The sequence below is a fragment of the Linepithema humile genome, chromosome 6 (assembly GCF_040581485.1).
Source record: "Linepithema humile isolate Giens D197 chromosome 6, Lhum_UNIL_v1.0, whole genome shotgun sequence".
Taxonomy (NCBI): Eukaryota; Metazoa; Arthropoda; class Insecta; order Hymenoptera; family Formicidae; genus Linepithema; species Linepithema humile.
In genome coordinates this window covers 4,176,354-4,194,223 of record NC_090133.1, presented here as the reverse complement: position 1 = coordinate 4,194,223, position 17,870 = coordinate 4,176,354, and the positions used below count along the sequence as shown (strand labels likewise).

General features: G+C 43.7%; 1 protein-coding gene across 3 annotated transcripts in view; it reads left to right on the top strand.

Annotated features, from left to right (window-relative positions):
* svp (COUP transcription factor 2) overlaps positions 1–17,870 on the top strand; it is a 112,204-nt gene that overhangs the window by 18,917 nt on the left and 75,417 nt on the right. For 2 of the 3 annotated variants that reach the window (XM_012364591.2, XM_067357612.1), the window contains exon 2: positions 3,743–3,901. In XM_012364591.2, coding sequence (XP_012220014.1) covers positions 3,743–3,901 — 159 coding nt within the window. The remainder of the gene's footprint in view (positions 1–3,742; positions 3,902–17,870) is intronic. The other variant, XM_012364592.2, reaches the window with a different exon arrangement.

Sequence of the window (17,870 nt, the reverse complement as noted above, 5' to 3'; positions counted from 1 at the left end):
CGATCCTTTGCTTACTCTCGCCATCAAGATCGCGAGGATTTGTCTCGCCGAGCGTTGGTACTCGGAACGCGCTACGCCGGTCGCGGAGGACTAGCAATGAAAATTCAATGACGCAAGCAATTTGAGCTCGCCGCGAGCGCGCAAGCTGCAATCTGAAAGTATAAACGGTAGTTGTGTGCTGCGCGCACAAGAGCTTATCCTCTTTCTCTTTCTCTTCATCTCTTTGTTCGGTGTTCCTTGCTCTTTCGCGCGTTTCTCTCGCGCTACCACAGAGCTCACATGTGCTGCGTGGTCGTCCGGTGGTTGGCTCGCACAGAGTAATCGCGTAATTTGCGTGTAACGATGCAATTTGTAGTTATGGCGACCCGGCTCTCTTTCCGTCTTTTTCTGCCCCTTGCCTCTTCTCGGTTGTCGTTTTTGTCGGCGACATCGACTTCGGGAACGATAGGAATAACGGCAGCGAACAACGACGACAGCCAAGGAGTTTACGCTTTGAAGACGGAAAGGACTTGTGAATTTAGTGTGAGCCTGGATCGCCTTTGATCTCTCCCTTCGAGCTTATTTCCACATTTGGCGTTGTAGAAGCAAATGAGGAAGAAAGAAAGAGCGAGAGTTAAAGTCGCGATCATTAGTGATGCAACAATAATTTTTAATCTTTATTACAATCATAATTATGTATATTATATATATATATAATTATATCAATATTTTTTCGAATAAAATTTAATGTTTAACAATTGACTCATAATTAAATAGTACATTGCAATAATCAAATAGATAATAAAACTGTTGAAATTTTTGATACTTTACTAAAATTTCTCAATTTTGATTTATTTGTAATTTGATGAAGGGTGATAACTTGATCGCACCGACAGGCGCATTCAATAGTTCCTTTCTGGATCACGGTTCACGCTTTTTCTTACGCGATCGCTCGTGTTACGGATATCGCGTCCTCTATCTCGACGGCGAGAAGGATGCCTCCGCAGGATCCTTGGGCGCGAGTGAACGAGAGCGTCAGGTATAACTGAGCTCGCGAATGACTTACAGATCTCAGGCCGCGCGAGCAAAGCCACCTCTTTATCTCGATTCGAAAGTTCGTGCGCAGCGGGCGTCCTGTTACGATATAAATTGCCGACTTAGCTGCGGTAACTACTTATCTATACGTACACGTCGTGCCATCGATCGTGATAGTCGACTTTGCTACACCCAAGTCCGATCCTCTCGCGAAGTATACACGTAATCCTTATGAAGTACGTGCGATTTTTGCACCGTCGTAATTCCTCCCCCTGCGCGTTTTATTACCACTCGCTGAAATAATTTCGAATGAATGTGCGATAAAGAAATTGTGAAGCGTATATCCGATAACTTCGTAGCGTCATAATTATGCGTCTTAGGAACAATGTAATCATTTAAGCTGCATGATAGGAATTTTCGAACAAGTGTCAAAACTTTATGACAATAAGTTTTCTGAACTGAGATATTTATAATTTGATAAATTCATTAATCGATTATAATATTTTATTTTGCCAATTGTGTTTTAATTATTTTAAAAAAATAGATATTAATTTTATTCATATTTTTCTATTTTATTTTTGCAGAATTAGTTTCTTAAAATGCATTCTTTGAAAGGTTTTGAAATATAATATTCTTCTTTATTTAAGACGATTAAACTCAAAATTTTTTGTTATTTTTAAATATCTATTATTTATAACCTATTGCTCATAAATTTTTATTAAATTCATTTAATATAAAGTTTGTTTCTTTAAACATTTTCTACAGACATTTTGATTTGATTTTATCGTCGCTCGCACAAGTGTACATGCGTGTTGTCCGATCGAGTCCGTTTTAATTAAAATCAACGCATGGTCCGATCACCTTTTAATCTCAGTACCGTGCGCACGCCGACCGGTGCTGGTCTGGCTTACATGTCCTACGTGCTTTTACGACGCGGAGTTATTACTCGCCTTGCTGTTTATTAAATTGAATTGTGTCGCACCGCGTCGTCGCCTCGTGGCACCGGCCCTTTATCGGACCCCTTTCGTCCCCGCCGTTCATTACCACCCGCAATTAAGCTAACCGCTCATTAAGAAGCCGCGAGCACGACCATTCGCGCGCCAATCAAAGGGCAGTCGACCTGTCAGATATTCGATACGGCTACTATTGCGGTACATTTGCTATCCGCAGTTTTCCACAAATGTAAAAGCGATGGAAGGTAAAAAATAAATGGCCCTTAACAAATCTAAAGTGATCTATTTTAGTAATTTTTTATTAAAAAAATTGATTTTATTTAAAACTTTGATTGAAGCTCAAAAATAAGCTTAATGATAATTATTCAAAATAGATTATTCAAATTTATATATTTTAAATGATTGACAGAATCTCATATCTTTTTGTAACAAAAACACTTTCACTAATGTATATAAATGTAAATAAATATTATTTTTCATATAGAAATTATTTGTCTACGAAGAGACATTTTAAAGTGTCTAAAAAATAGTTTCATTAAGATTTGTTTTTTTTTTAAATAACGAATTGTACCGCGATGCGATATGTGTTGTCGCGCATTTCGCGAAATTATCGAAATCGTCGGTCACATCAACTTTATGGATATCTAGAACAATATGACGAAAACTCGCGTTTTGCCGACAAAGGAGAGAAAGAGAGCGCGCGGAATATTCGATCTCGGCGGGACAGCTACTAATAGGATTTTCGTGATCAAGTCCGTCGGCACTTTCGACTCGGCTCGCTTCTCATTCCCATAAGAAGGCAGCCCCGCGTATGTCTGCCTGCTGCTGCTTGTGTCGAGCGTGCGCGTGTGTGCGACCGCCATTGTGTCAGATCGTGCCTCCACCGTAACTTAGATCCCTACGTTGACCTCAAGGTGCATCGGTCTCGTTGCAACGTGCATGTTACAGAATTTGCGTAATCACGTATCATCGGTCCGAGTCTCTTTCTCCCTCCTTCCTCCGCCTTCGCTCCGCCGGTCGGCACTACGCAATCTTGTGTCGTTCCACACGTCTTTATTGTACATGTACGTGTATCGAAATGTATCCAGTAACAAGGGAAACTTAACGTGCCATTCCATAGGCATTAGTCCCGTCACGTTTATGGCTCCTCGTACATGTTCTATCAATAAGAATCTGCATACCATCTGCATTCGGATGGATCTTGATTTCAGCACGTGGTAGCTAATCGCTTATGCTTTATCGCTTGTCAATCACGCCGTCCCTCGTGATTACGCGCGAATTTCGCAGCGCGTGAATTGATGCAAACGCTGGTAGAAAAGTAATATTTTGTTGTCGGCGAAGCGCAGTTGATGTTTTTATGTTAGAAGATTGGGCTCGGCGACTGGCACATGATATTAATGGAGAAAGTTCTATTGAAGTATTAAGATTTAAATTGACTGCAGAAAGTAGAATTTTACAGTGGAGTCATTTCAGAAAAATCTCGATAAATTAAGCGCCAAGTCATAATTAGGAAATGTTAAAAAGACGCTTTCAGAATATACGAATTGTTTGTTTAGAAGAAGAAATTATTTTATAAATCTGCGAAATTGTAAAGCTAAATTAAAAAATAAAGTTCTTTTTATTACTTACAGAAAGTTAATGTTGATAGGAAGTATGGAAAAACTTTAAATTTATTAATTTTATGTGATAGTTTTGGAATTTTTTAAATATGTGCAAACGAAATTGAATTTAAACTCGATTTAAGATTAAATTTAACAAACGCTCTTATTTTTCAGGATGCAAGAGTTTCTTCAAGAGGAGTGTCAGGCGGAATCTAACGTACTCGTGTCGAGGGAACAGAAATTGTCCAATCGACCAACACCATAGGAACCAGTGCCAGTTTTGCCGCTTGAAAAAGTGCCTGAAGATGGGCATGCGCCGGGAAGGTATGCACTGTACTGAACCCTTTTTATATATTTATTAGCGATAGATCTGATCTGCTGATGATCACATCAAGGCCGCTGAAATGATGTTCAAAGTTCTCGGAGAGAAAATTACAAGTTCCGATTTTTAGGAAAATTTTATGGAAATTTTACCTAATTAAATGGATATTGCATTTAAAATATATATTTAATATAAATTTTTCTAATGAAGGATCAAGTCTCAAATTTTCAGAGTTTTTATTAAAACTAAGATCGAGTATCCTTTAATATGTCATTGTATTAAAAGATTAAACATATTAAATTAAGCGCTTGTAACATTTTTTCCGAGACTTGTTTGTTTATTCTGCCGTGTTTGTGCGCCTTTTGCAATAAAAAGGAGGAAAGTTGTGACCAGGCGATATTTCTTCAATATACGAAGCGAATCTTGAACACGAAAGTTTAAAATAGAATAGCAAATACACGCGACAAGCGTTAGGATTTCCGTGTGTTCGTCGCGTTGTTCTTCGAGAAGAACTACACGTTTTGTAATTTATCTCGAATTGTTTCGTTGTTAGAGAAATGTTTGCATTAAATTTAATTTTAATTTGCAATTTATTTAAAGAACGATGCTTTTCACGACTGTTAATTGAGAAACTACTTGTTTGATCGCGATATCTGGAGAAATATCGCCGGCGAAGTGTCGATCCGGTGATAACATTCGCGCTATACGACTTGCTGTGATCACTCGTTAAACTCTCCGTCACACGGCCCATAAATCGAGCTCCCGTGACTCTTAGTATCACGTGTTATCTCGATCGAGCTGCTGAATTGATGGCATTGTATATATAACTAGATTGATTATGTTTATATTAATCTCTCTTTAAGAATACAAATATTTAGAATTATTTCGTTCGTTCGCGCCGTAATTAAATACATCGTACCTCGAAATGTGGTGCGATGAGAATTGTTAATTGCGATATAAAATGCATTATAATCACATCATAATTTACAAAATTATTTCCGCGTAAGGAAGAAATTACGCTCGCTACGAGCTTACACGCAAGACTACATTTGCTCTTATTAGATTAGATCTTCGCGAGACTATCTTTTCGAACCATCCGCAGTTCCGAACATACATAATATAAAGAGATTCTTTCGACAATATTCTACGAAGGACATCATATCTCGAAGCATATACCACATTGGCTTTCAGCGCGGCCCGTCGCCGTGGTGCAGGAACTTTTAATTACAGTCCGTGGAAAGGCCGGAAAGGTTCCCACGCCTTATCCCCGCCCGTGATTCCACGTTCCTTCACTCTTGAACTTGGCTACTCGCGCCGCGCGCGCGATAACATCTAACCTTGTTCCGCCGCGCGCACGAGGAGGAGAGGAGGCGCGCTCTCTGGTCATCGGCTCTCCTCGGTCTGCTTAGGTGTATACCCACTTCCGTCTGAGACGTGGCCGTCCATCGTGGACGGTACGGCCGTCCGTCTGCCCCGAAGCGTGCTCGCGCCACGATCGTAAACGCGGTAAATCACACGTTTTTACGCGTATTGGCCGCACGCGTCGACTTTTACGGTTATCGATGAAAAATGCAGACGGCGATCGACGATTTTGAGTGTTGAAAGGAAAATGAGGAGATAAAGGGCGATTATGCGAGCGAGTTAAATTGAATTATTGTTTCTCAGGCCCGCGGTCAGAACGTTCCTACAAAAATGACTCCACATTGCTTGTATAATTCTGCTAAAATGATCTCCGCAGCCAAGTATAAGCTTCTACAGTCTTTCTACAAATTTAATTTTTCAAGATTCCTAAATTTTCTCGCCGGCATTTGAAGAACCATCGAGATCTCAAGATCCAAACGATTGTTCTTCCTCTCAGTCTTTCGTTCGCGATTCACAGAAAGAGCACGACTTCCCAGACGCGCCGCGCATTCTCGAATATTACGAGGGACGGTTGCATTTCGCGAAAGAGAAGCTCGCGTACGATTATTCGCACGAGAGGCCGGCCGCTCGCCTGCCCGCGGCGCAGTTTTTCCCACAGGAACGTAGACACGAGAAGCGCGGCGAATACGTCGCGTTTTCTGCCCTGTCACAGCGACATCCGCCCATTATCCGCGATGATGCCCCGCTCTTTGATAATAATTCGAGTCGCTCGCGAGCACGGGGCACGTAACTCCGTATACACTCACCTGGCCTCCGCTGTATACGTTCGCACGAAAGGCGCACGGGACGGAAAGAGAGGAAGAAAAAGAGCAGGGGATAGTGCGCGGAGGAAGCAGAAGAAGAAGAAGAAGAAGAGGACGACGACGACGAAGAAGAAAAGGCGGAAGAAAAGGAAGGAGAGAAAGAAGAGTGCACGAAGGGCGGAGGATTGCGGAGGGGGAGGAAGAGAGAGAGAGAGAGAGAGAGAAACATCGACGAGGGCAAGGGGGGGTTGCCGGCAGCGGCGACGGGAGCGGCAGCGGCAGCAACGGCAACAGCAACGGCAGCAACGGGAGGCAGAAGAAGCGAGAGGTCGAAGAAGGCGGGCGAGAGGGGAGGAAGGGCTTGAAGAAGCGAGAAGAGAGAAGCAACGAGGAGAAGGTGGCGGAGCGACGGGAGGCAGTGCGCGAGGGGGGAGGGGAGGACTAGAGAGAGGGAGAGACGATGGTCCGAGGTCAGCGGGGTGCATGACCTTACCTCGGGGGCCCCTTCCTTCCGTGGGGCCCTCGAGGCAGACAGGATGCGCTGAAGATTACCCCGTAGATACTGTCCGCGATGATTACAGAAATCTAGGAAGCCGCTCAATTTAATTAACCCTTAATTGCGAGCGCTCGGGACAGGATGGTGCGTTTACTCCGGGACCCTGGCGCTTTCCCCCGGTTCTTCTTGTCTATTCGAGGATGATGATGATGATGATGGCGGTGTGGTAGCCATGCCCGAGCGCGACGATGCGTGAGTTATCGCCTCGCGAAGCGAAGTGCGCTTTCTTTTAAAAGCGAACGCGAACGACGTTGAGACAGAAGAGAGACATGTAGTCCGCTGCGGATCCTAATTAATCAGTCTGGAGTTTGTTGGATCTCAGTTAACACCAGCGTCTGCATTTTTCGGATAAAGTAAATGTTTTAATCATCAAAGAGATAGTAGCGTATTTTTTGCAGAATAAAATATCGATTTCTATACTTTTCTATTGAGACGTAATGATTGAGCAGTAATAGCGTGAAGATAATATATTATCGAGACAACTCTGGAAAAGAAAAACATGTTCAAGCTTATACTTCGTTATTGTTAATTGTCAAGCAAAAATACGTTTATGTAAGAACATTAACAACTCCGCAGAGAAGTTTTTCAAGGCACTTAAAGATCAGAAAAAGGCCCAATGACTTAAAGTTTAAAAAACTGAAACAAGAAGGCGAATACGAGGCAACCACAGATAGTACTGCGATAAGAAACCCATCAAAATGCTTAAAATGGATACTTTTTATATATTTTTATGCGTTTTTTATCGCACCTCGTCTTGCGATCGGCTCGCAACGGTTTTTTTATTTCAGCTTTTTTGAACCTTTTCGAGATGTTAATCGGTAGTTTCTTTAGATACACGAGTTATTTATCTCGTATGACGCCTTTTAATGCTGATGTACAGCCCGAGTTTTTCAAACTTCTCTTCATTACGGCGAAAACAAGAAAAACATCCTTATTAGTTGATTTTTTCCGGTCCGCGAGTACGGAATTGGAGATTAGGTTTCTCGCGTTTGCGCGCTCTTCGGCTGGTCCCGTAACTATCGAGTGTGCCCATCGCGATACGCCGATAGCGACTTGCGACTAGAAGGCCCCGTTACGTACTTAATACGCTCGTTAAAACGAGGAACTTAGAAACGCATTCATTTGCCGGCGCGCACGTTTCTCTCATACTCTCGTAATAAATCTATACTGTTTATTTTACAACCCGCAGCCGTTACTTCGCGCCTGCTTCGGTACTTTTGCTTTAAAAAAAAAAGAAAAGGAAAAAAAGGCATTACTTTCCAGCGCTCGATATTCTCTGCGCCAAAATGGCTGCCTCTGTGTAATTTATGCGCATGCCAAAGTAATTAACCCATTTACACACGGATATATTACCATTCCACGTGGCAGTGCTGACAGGAATCAAAATGCTAAACATATGAATAGTTATAGTTAAAGCTATAGTTCTGATGTTTCGGTTTTTCTTTTATCACATAAATATTTAATGGATAGATTTACTCTAAATGCCAAAATAAAATAAGCTAGTGAATGCGTGAATGAGAAATATAATTAATTCAACTTAAATAAGTTTACTAATTTACTATTTTTTCAGTAATGAAAAATCTATTATTTTACAAATTACGTCAAAAAATGTTTGATACAGTTTTATATTTATATATGTTTACTTGATACATTTTTTAGAGCAATAATTTTGCCGTATAGATGCAAAATTATTATTAAATAATAAATACAATAAATAATGCGATTTTAAAGCAAAGATTTATTAAAGTACGTATAAAACTATATCAATATTATTACATCGACTTACATCAATCGCCGTGTGGAGAATTTATTTCAATACTCAGATTACTGCGTTTTCTCATAAACGAGTTTACATGTCACATTATAGAGACATTTTTCTCATAACAAGCGTGAATATATACCTCGAATTTCGTGAACTCTCACGTGGACGGGACGCACGCAGATACGTATCGTCGAACGTTCGTTAACGCCGTAACAAAAGGAAACAGGACGCACGACGACGACGACGACGACGACGAGAAGGAGGCGGTGGGAGCCGAGAGGAGACGCGAAGAGAACTCGAGAGGCAAATAACCCTAATTTCATCGTCGGAGACCTGCATTCAGAAAGTCATTATCAAACGACCGTCCCGCACGCCCGTTATAATTACGCGGGCGTTGCACAACAGAAATGTATCGAACTCGCTCTCGCTCTCTTTCTCTTTCTATTTCTCCCTCATCCTGCTTTCACGCTCTTTCCTCCTTCTCGCCGCTCCATCCGCTTTCTTTCTCTTTTCTCTTCCCGTTCTCACGTCCTTTATTTGCACGCGTTTCACGCCGATTACTTGCTCGAGTTTGTATATACACATGCTCGTTTTGACCGCTCATTTCACTTTCGTTCCGACCATGTTCTAATAATCGAGCAATTCCACGCTTTGTATTATGCATTAATTGATTTATCTTGAAGATTATATTCCAAGTTTATATAGCAACTATTCTTTCCCAATTAGAGGAATTAAATTAAATGCAGTAATTTTGTGTAAATAGCAAATTCAGCTTGCTTAATGTCGCTAATTTCATCAACGACGTTCTTAATCGTTCGTCCACAAATGCCGCTATTCTTACAGCGGTTATATTCTTATTATCGTATTAATATAAAAAATGAAATTATCTAATACCATTAGTGAATATCGCTGATGTTCCATGAAACTTTCAAGCAACAATTTCGCGCGGAGGCACAAAATTCCCGTGAATTCCGTTCGACGTATCCGCGCTCGGAATGACGAAGGGCTTATCAATCTATCCGCCGCGCGCGATCGGCCGATCTTACGGTCGATCGATCGATCGGCCGGGTGATCAGCGCCGATAGACCGTCTTCCCTGCCTCCCTCTCGCCCTCTGGTCACGAGTAATCGCATATATTCGCAACCGCGCGCGGATCCCCGGCAGTTATGAAATCCTCGAGGAGAACAGTCGATAATCCAGCGCGCTAGTCACGGCTGTGTGCATCCACGGTCGTATGTGTGCGTACGATATGCATATACTTATATACATAGTGTGTATAAGTGCGTGCGTCTATGTGGGGACGGACGTATGGACGTTCGCGCGGTGCGGATTTCACTTATCCCTCTCTTTCTCTTTTTCTCTCTTTCTGTGCCGACGTCGAAGCTCCGCGCGCGCGGGCCGCGATGCAACGATAGCCATTATGGCCGCATTAACTGAAATTAGACATTGTTTCCCTTACCGGGGTGGAACACGGCGCGCAACAATGGGGAGACAACGCGAACGACGACGACGACGACGAGTACCCGAGCAGAGCGCGCGGCGAGCCGAAATGTCAAGGGGGACAGGAGGGGGACAGGAGGGGGGCAGAGAGTAACGAGAAAGAGAAAAATAAAGAGGCGCATACGAGGGAGGGGAAAAATGCGCGCGAGACGATCGCTGTCGGAGAATGCCTTTCTGTCTCTCTTTCTCTCTCCTTCTCTATTTATCTCGCTCGCCCTCGCTCTGTCTTCGCCCAACATGCACCGGCGAGAGATTGCCGATATTACGGCAGGGTCAGGATCGTGACTTTAATCAATTAGCGGGGTTTCTCGGACCCGGGAAATGATTAGTAATCCGCCCGGCAGCCAGACTCTCTCGGTCTCCTCTCCGCCGGATGCCTTCTCTCTCGTTGCTCTTATCCCGGATAAGAATACGCGTGCGCGCGCGCGCGCCGTTCCGATCAGCCGCACTAGGAAGTAATTGACGAGAGAAAATCAGCCTATCTTCGCGAATAAGGTTCATTACTTTGTTGGCTCGCGGGAAACCAGCCGTTGGATTTGCAGAATGCCTGCTGATTCATTCGCAATATGAAATTTGACATGAGCTATGAATAGCTGTTCTGTAAAGCCGATTAGATTTTTATCTCAAACATAAAAGATGCTTTCAAAACTATGTATATGCTGTAAAAGTAATTTAAAATGTATTAAGTGAATAAGCATAGCAAAAATTGGCATTGTACTTGAGAAGTTATATATTTAAAATTTGCTAAATTTTACTTGAACTTAAATTCAAGCTTTTTTTATGTATTCAATTTTAATTTGTGAAAATCTTTGTATTCTTTATTATAATTCGAAACCTAAAGCTCTGTCGTCGATCATTACGACTCGGGATACCGTTAGAGCGAAAGTTGATACGCAATGCGCAGATCTTTGCATCGCTTCGCGCGCCAATAGCGATGAATCGATCGATCATGCATCCCCCGCGGCTGCGGAAAGACTGCGTAGAAATGTGGGCGACTTTGACGGGATTCCAACGCTAATTACGATTAATAGCAACGCGCGCTCGAGATCTTAGCGTCGCTCTGTCCCACTTGACCACTGTTATTTTCTAGGTCGTCACGCGCGATCTACTTCTTTTTCTCTTTCCGAGAGAACCGCGAAGGTGCGTCCACGTCTGATCTGTCAGTTCTTCAGTGCTAAGTTAAAATAAACTTTTACTTTAACGTGTCTCCACGTCAATTATTATCTCGGAATAATGAGAAGAGAGGATTTTAATGGAAAGAGTGTAGAATGGAAATGTATTTTGTTCCAACACACGCATTTGTAGATTAATTTGATTCAACAAAAAATATTAATTATTCGGTTTGCTTGCATATTTGAATATTGATATTATGTAAAAATAATAGATTCAAATAATATAATTGTTGCGAATGTGACTATAATGGATGCAAACTTGCAAACTCTTCTACATTCACCAGCAGTAACATTTTTGCACTTTCATGCAAATGACATTTTCGTCTCGAAAGAACTCGCAGGACACAATACAATTGGGTCGAAAACGGCACACAACTAAAATATATAATTGAACTAGGCTCTGTGTAATTAGATTAAATTACAGTACGCGAACTGTTCATTATAGTAAGCAATTTCTCGTTTAAATCTCCCGTTATGTCTACCGTGGAGAAATTTACAAAGAGTTATTTAGCTAACAAGAAACGAAAATCTTCGGCACGCTATTCGAGGCCTATTCCGAAAATTCTCATCGATCACATGTGTTTTCTGGCGCGATGGCCGGCGCACGAGGCCGACCGCACTTCCCCATATTTACCCGTATAATCTCTTTCCGAGCATTAAAATACAAAGTAGGCGCATTACCATGACAAAACTGTCGGGTCAAGAGAGCCTGACACCGCCTGTGGGGGATTACGATCGGCGGCCGAGTCCGATATGCATATTCAGCGGTGCAAGGTCCACCTTGTGCGCGTAAACTCGCGCCTTTTGTTCATCCTCGGCCAATCCGAGCTCGCCGCGGCTTCTCCACTCGATCGTCAACATGTCTATTTTTTTTTCTGGATTCACGCTTGCACTGAATTATCGCCACTGAATATTCGATGAGGCCATCACTCGGTTATTCGACATTGAGTTTCGCTTGTATGCTCAATTCGCGTTGTCATCGACGGTGAGTCGAATAAATCGTTGAGAAATGAGAACATTAGAATTAAAAAATCTTTTCTGCCGCAGAATCTAGAATCTTCGTAAATGTAAAGAAATTGCTTTGAGAAATGTTGAATATTTTATGTATCAATTATGATATTACATTAGAACGAAAAATATACAAAAAAGTATCTCGTTACATTATTTGCATTAATAACGCAGTATATAAGAAACGATGGAAAGTTAAATATTTATATTATTTTAATATTTTTGATTCAATATATATTTTTTTCAAAATCAGATTAAACGACTCTTGACACGGAACAGCAGTTGGTCAATTCAAACAGTGACCTCAGAGACTCTCAGAGCATCGAGTTCGCTGTTCCAATCAGAATGTGAAAGTTCAGCTGCGAAAGGCTCGCTACGTTAGTCGGCTTTATGCACAGCATCGATACGCGCTCTCTCGCGCAAACACGTACATACGTTACATATGCATACACCTACACCATTATTCGCTTTTCCTGATTGCTTCTGTCTATGCCTATTTTAACATTGACGGTTAAGCCAATAGTCAATTTAGGATACGATAATCATACACGCACGGTTTGATAACGATCAAATCATCGTTCATTCGAGACGAAGGATATTGTCATTTATCTATCGACATTAGACATATTAAATATGTTGCCTTACAATTTAAGGGATAATTAATTATGATTGACAAAAACTTAAAATTCCTTCAGAGAAACGTTGTATCTATGACGAAGCGTATTTATAAAATACTGCAAATTGTGATTCGTATTTCAAATGTGGAATACGTAAAGAAAATATCTCTTAACGTTATGAAATTAATCAATTTCATGTCTAAACATATATAGCTTGCTTCAGCGATAGTTATATCGAGGTCGTTTATCGTTACGCTCAATTAAATTACTTCAATGCAACGACAAATACCTCGCAAATGTGTCAATTTCTATCAGTTTGTGTGTTTATCTATTCTTACTAGACGCAATGATAAACGCGAGGATTCCTTTTAACTTTATTACGTTAGAAAGATAATAAATGAATAACAATAAGTTATTTAATGTAAAAGAGATAGAAATACACATAATAGAGTTCTTCAAACGAATAGCATTCTTCATAACAATAGCGCTTTGTTTTTATGAATGAAAGCGCACATTTCACACTATTCACGAGCTGCGATTTTAACTTTGCCACGCGAAATATCGGTCAAGTGAGAAACGACGTGCTTGTGGGCGGAATAATGGGGGATCAAATTGAATCACCTGTAATTTCGGTGAATTCAGACGCTTGAAATCGCGAAAATAATCTCCGTACTTATTCGTAATGGGATTTTTCGCGACTACAGCATCGGAAAAGGATTACCGCGCCTGATTTGAATTCATTTTTATATTTAATCTTTTTTTTTTAACTAATTTAAAAGTAAATTTGAATTAAAGTTGAGATTGAATTTTTTGATTAAATTAAAATTAATTCTCCCAAGTTCTCGAGAAAGTGTGCTGAACTACCGTTGCGCTGAACCCTCGAACCGAACTCGTCGAAATTGCAGCGGCTCTCGAGAGCTGGGCCGGGTATGCGCGTCTGCCCACGTCTATCGCGAGAGCTGGCTCGCGAGGCAGGTGAATTCCGTCGCCGCTAACGGCTGCCGCTATTTGCATCGGCGAGTCCTCGCCGTTCTTTCTCCCGTGAACACTCTCTCCCCTTTCTTCAGTCCGACGCACTCCGCGCGACGCGGCAATCACGACGTTCCTTCGAATACGTGCCGATAAGTGGTGACTAGCGGTGCCGAGGTTGAAGCACGTAGAGTCGTTTTGTTCGCGCCACCCCGCTCTGCTCGCGAATTCCTCGCGAACTCGCGAGTCCGTACCCGGATTCTTGATACCACGTGTGCGTTGGAAGGTTTTTTTTTCCGCACACCTTCGGCCTTTCATTAAATCGCTATTTATCACTGCCGTCGAGAGTACGGTAACTTGATTACACATTCACGCGGCGATTCGACACGCGTCGGCTAACTCGGCGAAGCCCGACAAATATATCCGGTATCGACAGAGACATATATTTCAAGCCGCGAAGATATTTAGACTCTTTAATAATTCCAATAACACTGGGAGAACGTACTTTCGCCGTGTAGCGACTATTAACATTACGACTTCAATCTAATCGCGCGATAATAAACTTCCCGCAGAGCGCCTAATTCAATGATACTTATCCCATAAACAACGTTAAACGATAGTAAATCACATCGTTATCGTCTGTATCTAAAATTATGAATGAAATAAGAAATCGATGAAGCAAGAATATGCGGGCGTGTACAGAGCGGTTTTTCACGAAGAACGCGCGGTCAAGCGGTGTATCTGTTCGCGCGTACGGAATCCCCGCGAACCGTCATCGTCCATGCACAAACGGCGTGGGAAAAGCCGACGGCACCCGGTAAGAATGCCGCAGACTTTTAGGATCGCGTATCACGCGAAAGAAGCATACGATGTACGCTGCGAAGCGGTGGAATTCGGACAGGTGAATCACGGTCAGAAAATGCTCGTTCCAATTACGAATAGAGGGGCGGAAGGGAGACGGCAGAAGATAGAGACACAGTGGGTCAAAAGAAGCGACCGCAGGCCGGAAAGCTGGAAGGACACTGTCAAGGAGGAGAAAATTCCGACGAGGACTCTCCCACGTATCTCAATTTGCGCTGCGTGCCGTTGAATGTGTTATTCGCGTTTTTGCGCCGCTTCAGCCGCGATGAACGGCGGAATTCGGTTCGGGGCGAACGGGGCCCGATGAAGAGCCTGAGGAAGATACACGGGACATTCGATATTAACGAGCGGCTATAATCTCTGGCGATGTCAGAACGCGTATCGCTCGGACGCGCGGCGGATTAACGGAAACTAACAATAAACGGACGGCGCCGTTAAGCGTCTGTCTGGTGAGCAGCAAACGTTTAAGCCTATTCATTTCGCGCCAACGCACTCTCCCTCGATTTCGAGTTAGGATACAGGTATGTCAGTAATCAAGGATGCCTTAATAGCTATATAAAATTGCATCAATTTTGAATAATTTGGGAATTAGCTTACAATAGTGCGTGGTGTATCTAGATTGTCCAAAAATCCAAAACTATATTTTTACTGATTAATTTGCTTTTTGCATGAGCTGTTATTAGTATTTGATTTTGATTAATATTTTAATTTTTCTTATATATCAAATCAGAAAGTAAATGGGATTGAATTGCAAAAATCAGCAAAAAGAAATCGTTGAACCGAATCGTCAAATGAAATCTTTATAAAAAGATTTATTTCGTAATTTACCGATATTGTTGCTAATAATATAAATTCATCATGAAAGAATTATTATACTAAATTCGTCGTAACGTCACAAACCTCGTCAAAATCGATGTCGATCGAATCATTCGCTGTCGAGCTCATCATCGAACAAGATCGTTCGCGAAGGAGATTGTTGCGAAGTCGGCGCGTAATTCACGCACGCGGAGCCGGTCGCATATATGGTCGGCGTATTATTCACGACGTGGCTAGGCTAACTCATAAAAAGCTTCTATATGGTCGCTCGCTCTTTCGCGCGACTACGAGTCGCGGCTCGTAGAACCAGTCCGCGCATAAGCGAGCGGGTTTCGGTTCGCGGAGACCCGCGCGCGCTTACGAATCACCGCGGCGGGCGGAGGTGAACGAAAGTAGATATTAATAACGCGCCGCGTACATGATTGTTGCGTGGTCCCACCTTCGCATTCTCCTCCCGTTTCTCCTCTCTCTCTCTCTCTCTCTCTCTCTCTCTCTCTTTCTCTCTCTTTCTTTCGTCGAATGGTGCACCGCTCCACCTCTCGCCGACCATCTCTCTTCTTCTCGCTTTTTCGCTCTCACCGCCTCTCTTCGTCGTTCCTCCGCCGAGTTCGCCCGGGTCGCTCGTTTCTTCATGCCTTCCTCAACCTTAATGTTGCTCGTATAGCGTAAGAGCATAGCGTGGAGTAGCATGCGAGAGAGAGCCGGGGCCTCGCCGCGAGCAGGCACCGTGGGAACCTTAGGCGGGCCTCCTCACCGCCGCGTACTCGCTCGTTCGTTCGCTCGCGCGCTCGGGCCCTGTTCTGGACGCGTGTAACCTTGTAACCTCCACCGACCTCTCCCTTTCTCAATCTCCGTCTCTTCCCTTCTTACCCTTGCCTCTCGCGCGCGCCTCTTCTCTCTTCCACTTCTTCCGCGGCCGTCTCGCGAGGTCTTCTTTTCGTTCCTGCGTCTCGGTCTTCGTCCTCCGCTTCGTCCTTCTCCCCGTCAGCGCCGTACGCGCTTCGCAACGGCGGGCCCGCGAAGGAGCAGCCAGGAGATGCGATCTCGCAACGACGACGACGACGACAATGACGATCGGCGGAGAACGCCGGGACGCGCGCCGCGAGACGTCGACGACGCTGACGATAAAGAGCATCCTGGAGAACGTAGAAGAGTTGAAGCGCGCAGCGCGATCCGCGGTCTTGATTGCGATAAATGTAGCGTAATAAATTTCATACGCGTCAGCCGCACTTCTCGTGGATCGCTCAGGCGCTCCGTCGATCGCGCGCGCGATAGCGCGAGCGCGCGCTCTCGTCGTTAAGTCCGATCAATAATAAATTTCGCCGTTCGAGTAGTAAATTCCGCGTTCTTAGCCCGCTCGCGGTCGTTCGGTTAGTAAAATATCACAGTTCAGAGGACGACAAGACATCGGATTGCAAAGAGAACGCGCGCAAGAAATCTACTTTAATATATATTTAATCAAAAACGAGTGGAAAATCTCTCATAGACTTTCGATGCTCACGTGATAAATAATCTCGATAGTATTAATAAAAGCGTCTATTATAATTTTATTATTATTAATTTTATTACGTAGTACATCGTAACATAAAACGATTAAATGTGAAAGCTAAAGTATTCAGGTACGACATTGAAAATTATATTGCGACGCGGCCGTAAAAATATTGAAATAAATTAGAATATATTGATTTTATTTACGAAAGAAAGTTGTGCGAGTGATAATCCTCGAGCAACAAGCAGGGAAGGACAATACTTTTCGTGGTAGCGAAGCAAATGTGAATTTTTTTCTGAAAAATCCCAAGTTCCCCGAAGAAGCTTATAGATAATGACGCAACCCGCAACAAAGCGTTCCTATTGCTACACACGTCTAAATCACCGGGCGAGCGAGTAGGAGAGTTTCTCTACGGTCGGAACCCGCGGGATAGGGCGCTCGAATTAGCGAGCCGTAATGTTGAGCTGCCGCGTCCGTTCGGACGCGCGATCTCCCGCGGGACGGGGGGGGGGGGGGGCGGCCGTGAGTTCGGCGGTAAGTCGACGAAGAAACGGTCGCCGACGGCCGAAGTCGGTAACCTTCTTTCCGGCGAAATTATCATAATGGCTCGGAACAGAAGCATGGCCCGGAGCGACCTCCGCTCTCCGCCTGGAAACTGCCTCTCTCGCGCGATGCATTACTCCTCTGCTCTCCCGCGTATCTTCCGCGAGTTCTGAAAGCAAGCCCTCCCGCGTGCGTGCATGCGTGCATACGTGCCGTGCGTGCGTGCGTGCGTGCGTGCGCGAAGCTGTTGCCGCGCGAGAGAGCGTATTCGCGCGGTTATAGCAGGCTCTCTCGTGGCCTCACAGCCCGCGCTCGAAGCTCTGAGGCTTCGGCCGCCCCGCCGCGCCGGGGCACAACGCCAGGTATACACACAGGTATATATCCCCTCGCACGGTAATTACGTGACGTATTAATACCAGTTATTCCGCGTCGACTGGTTCTCTCTCCCGGCCGGTCGGCCGTCTCGATCCGCAGGTGTATTCGGCTTGTTCTTTCTTCCTTTCCGCCTCTCCCGCTCTCCTC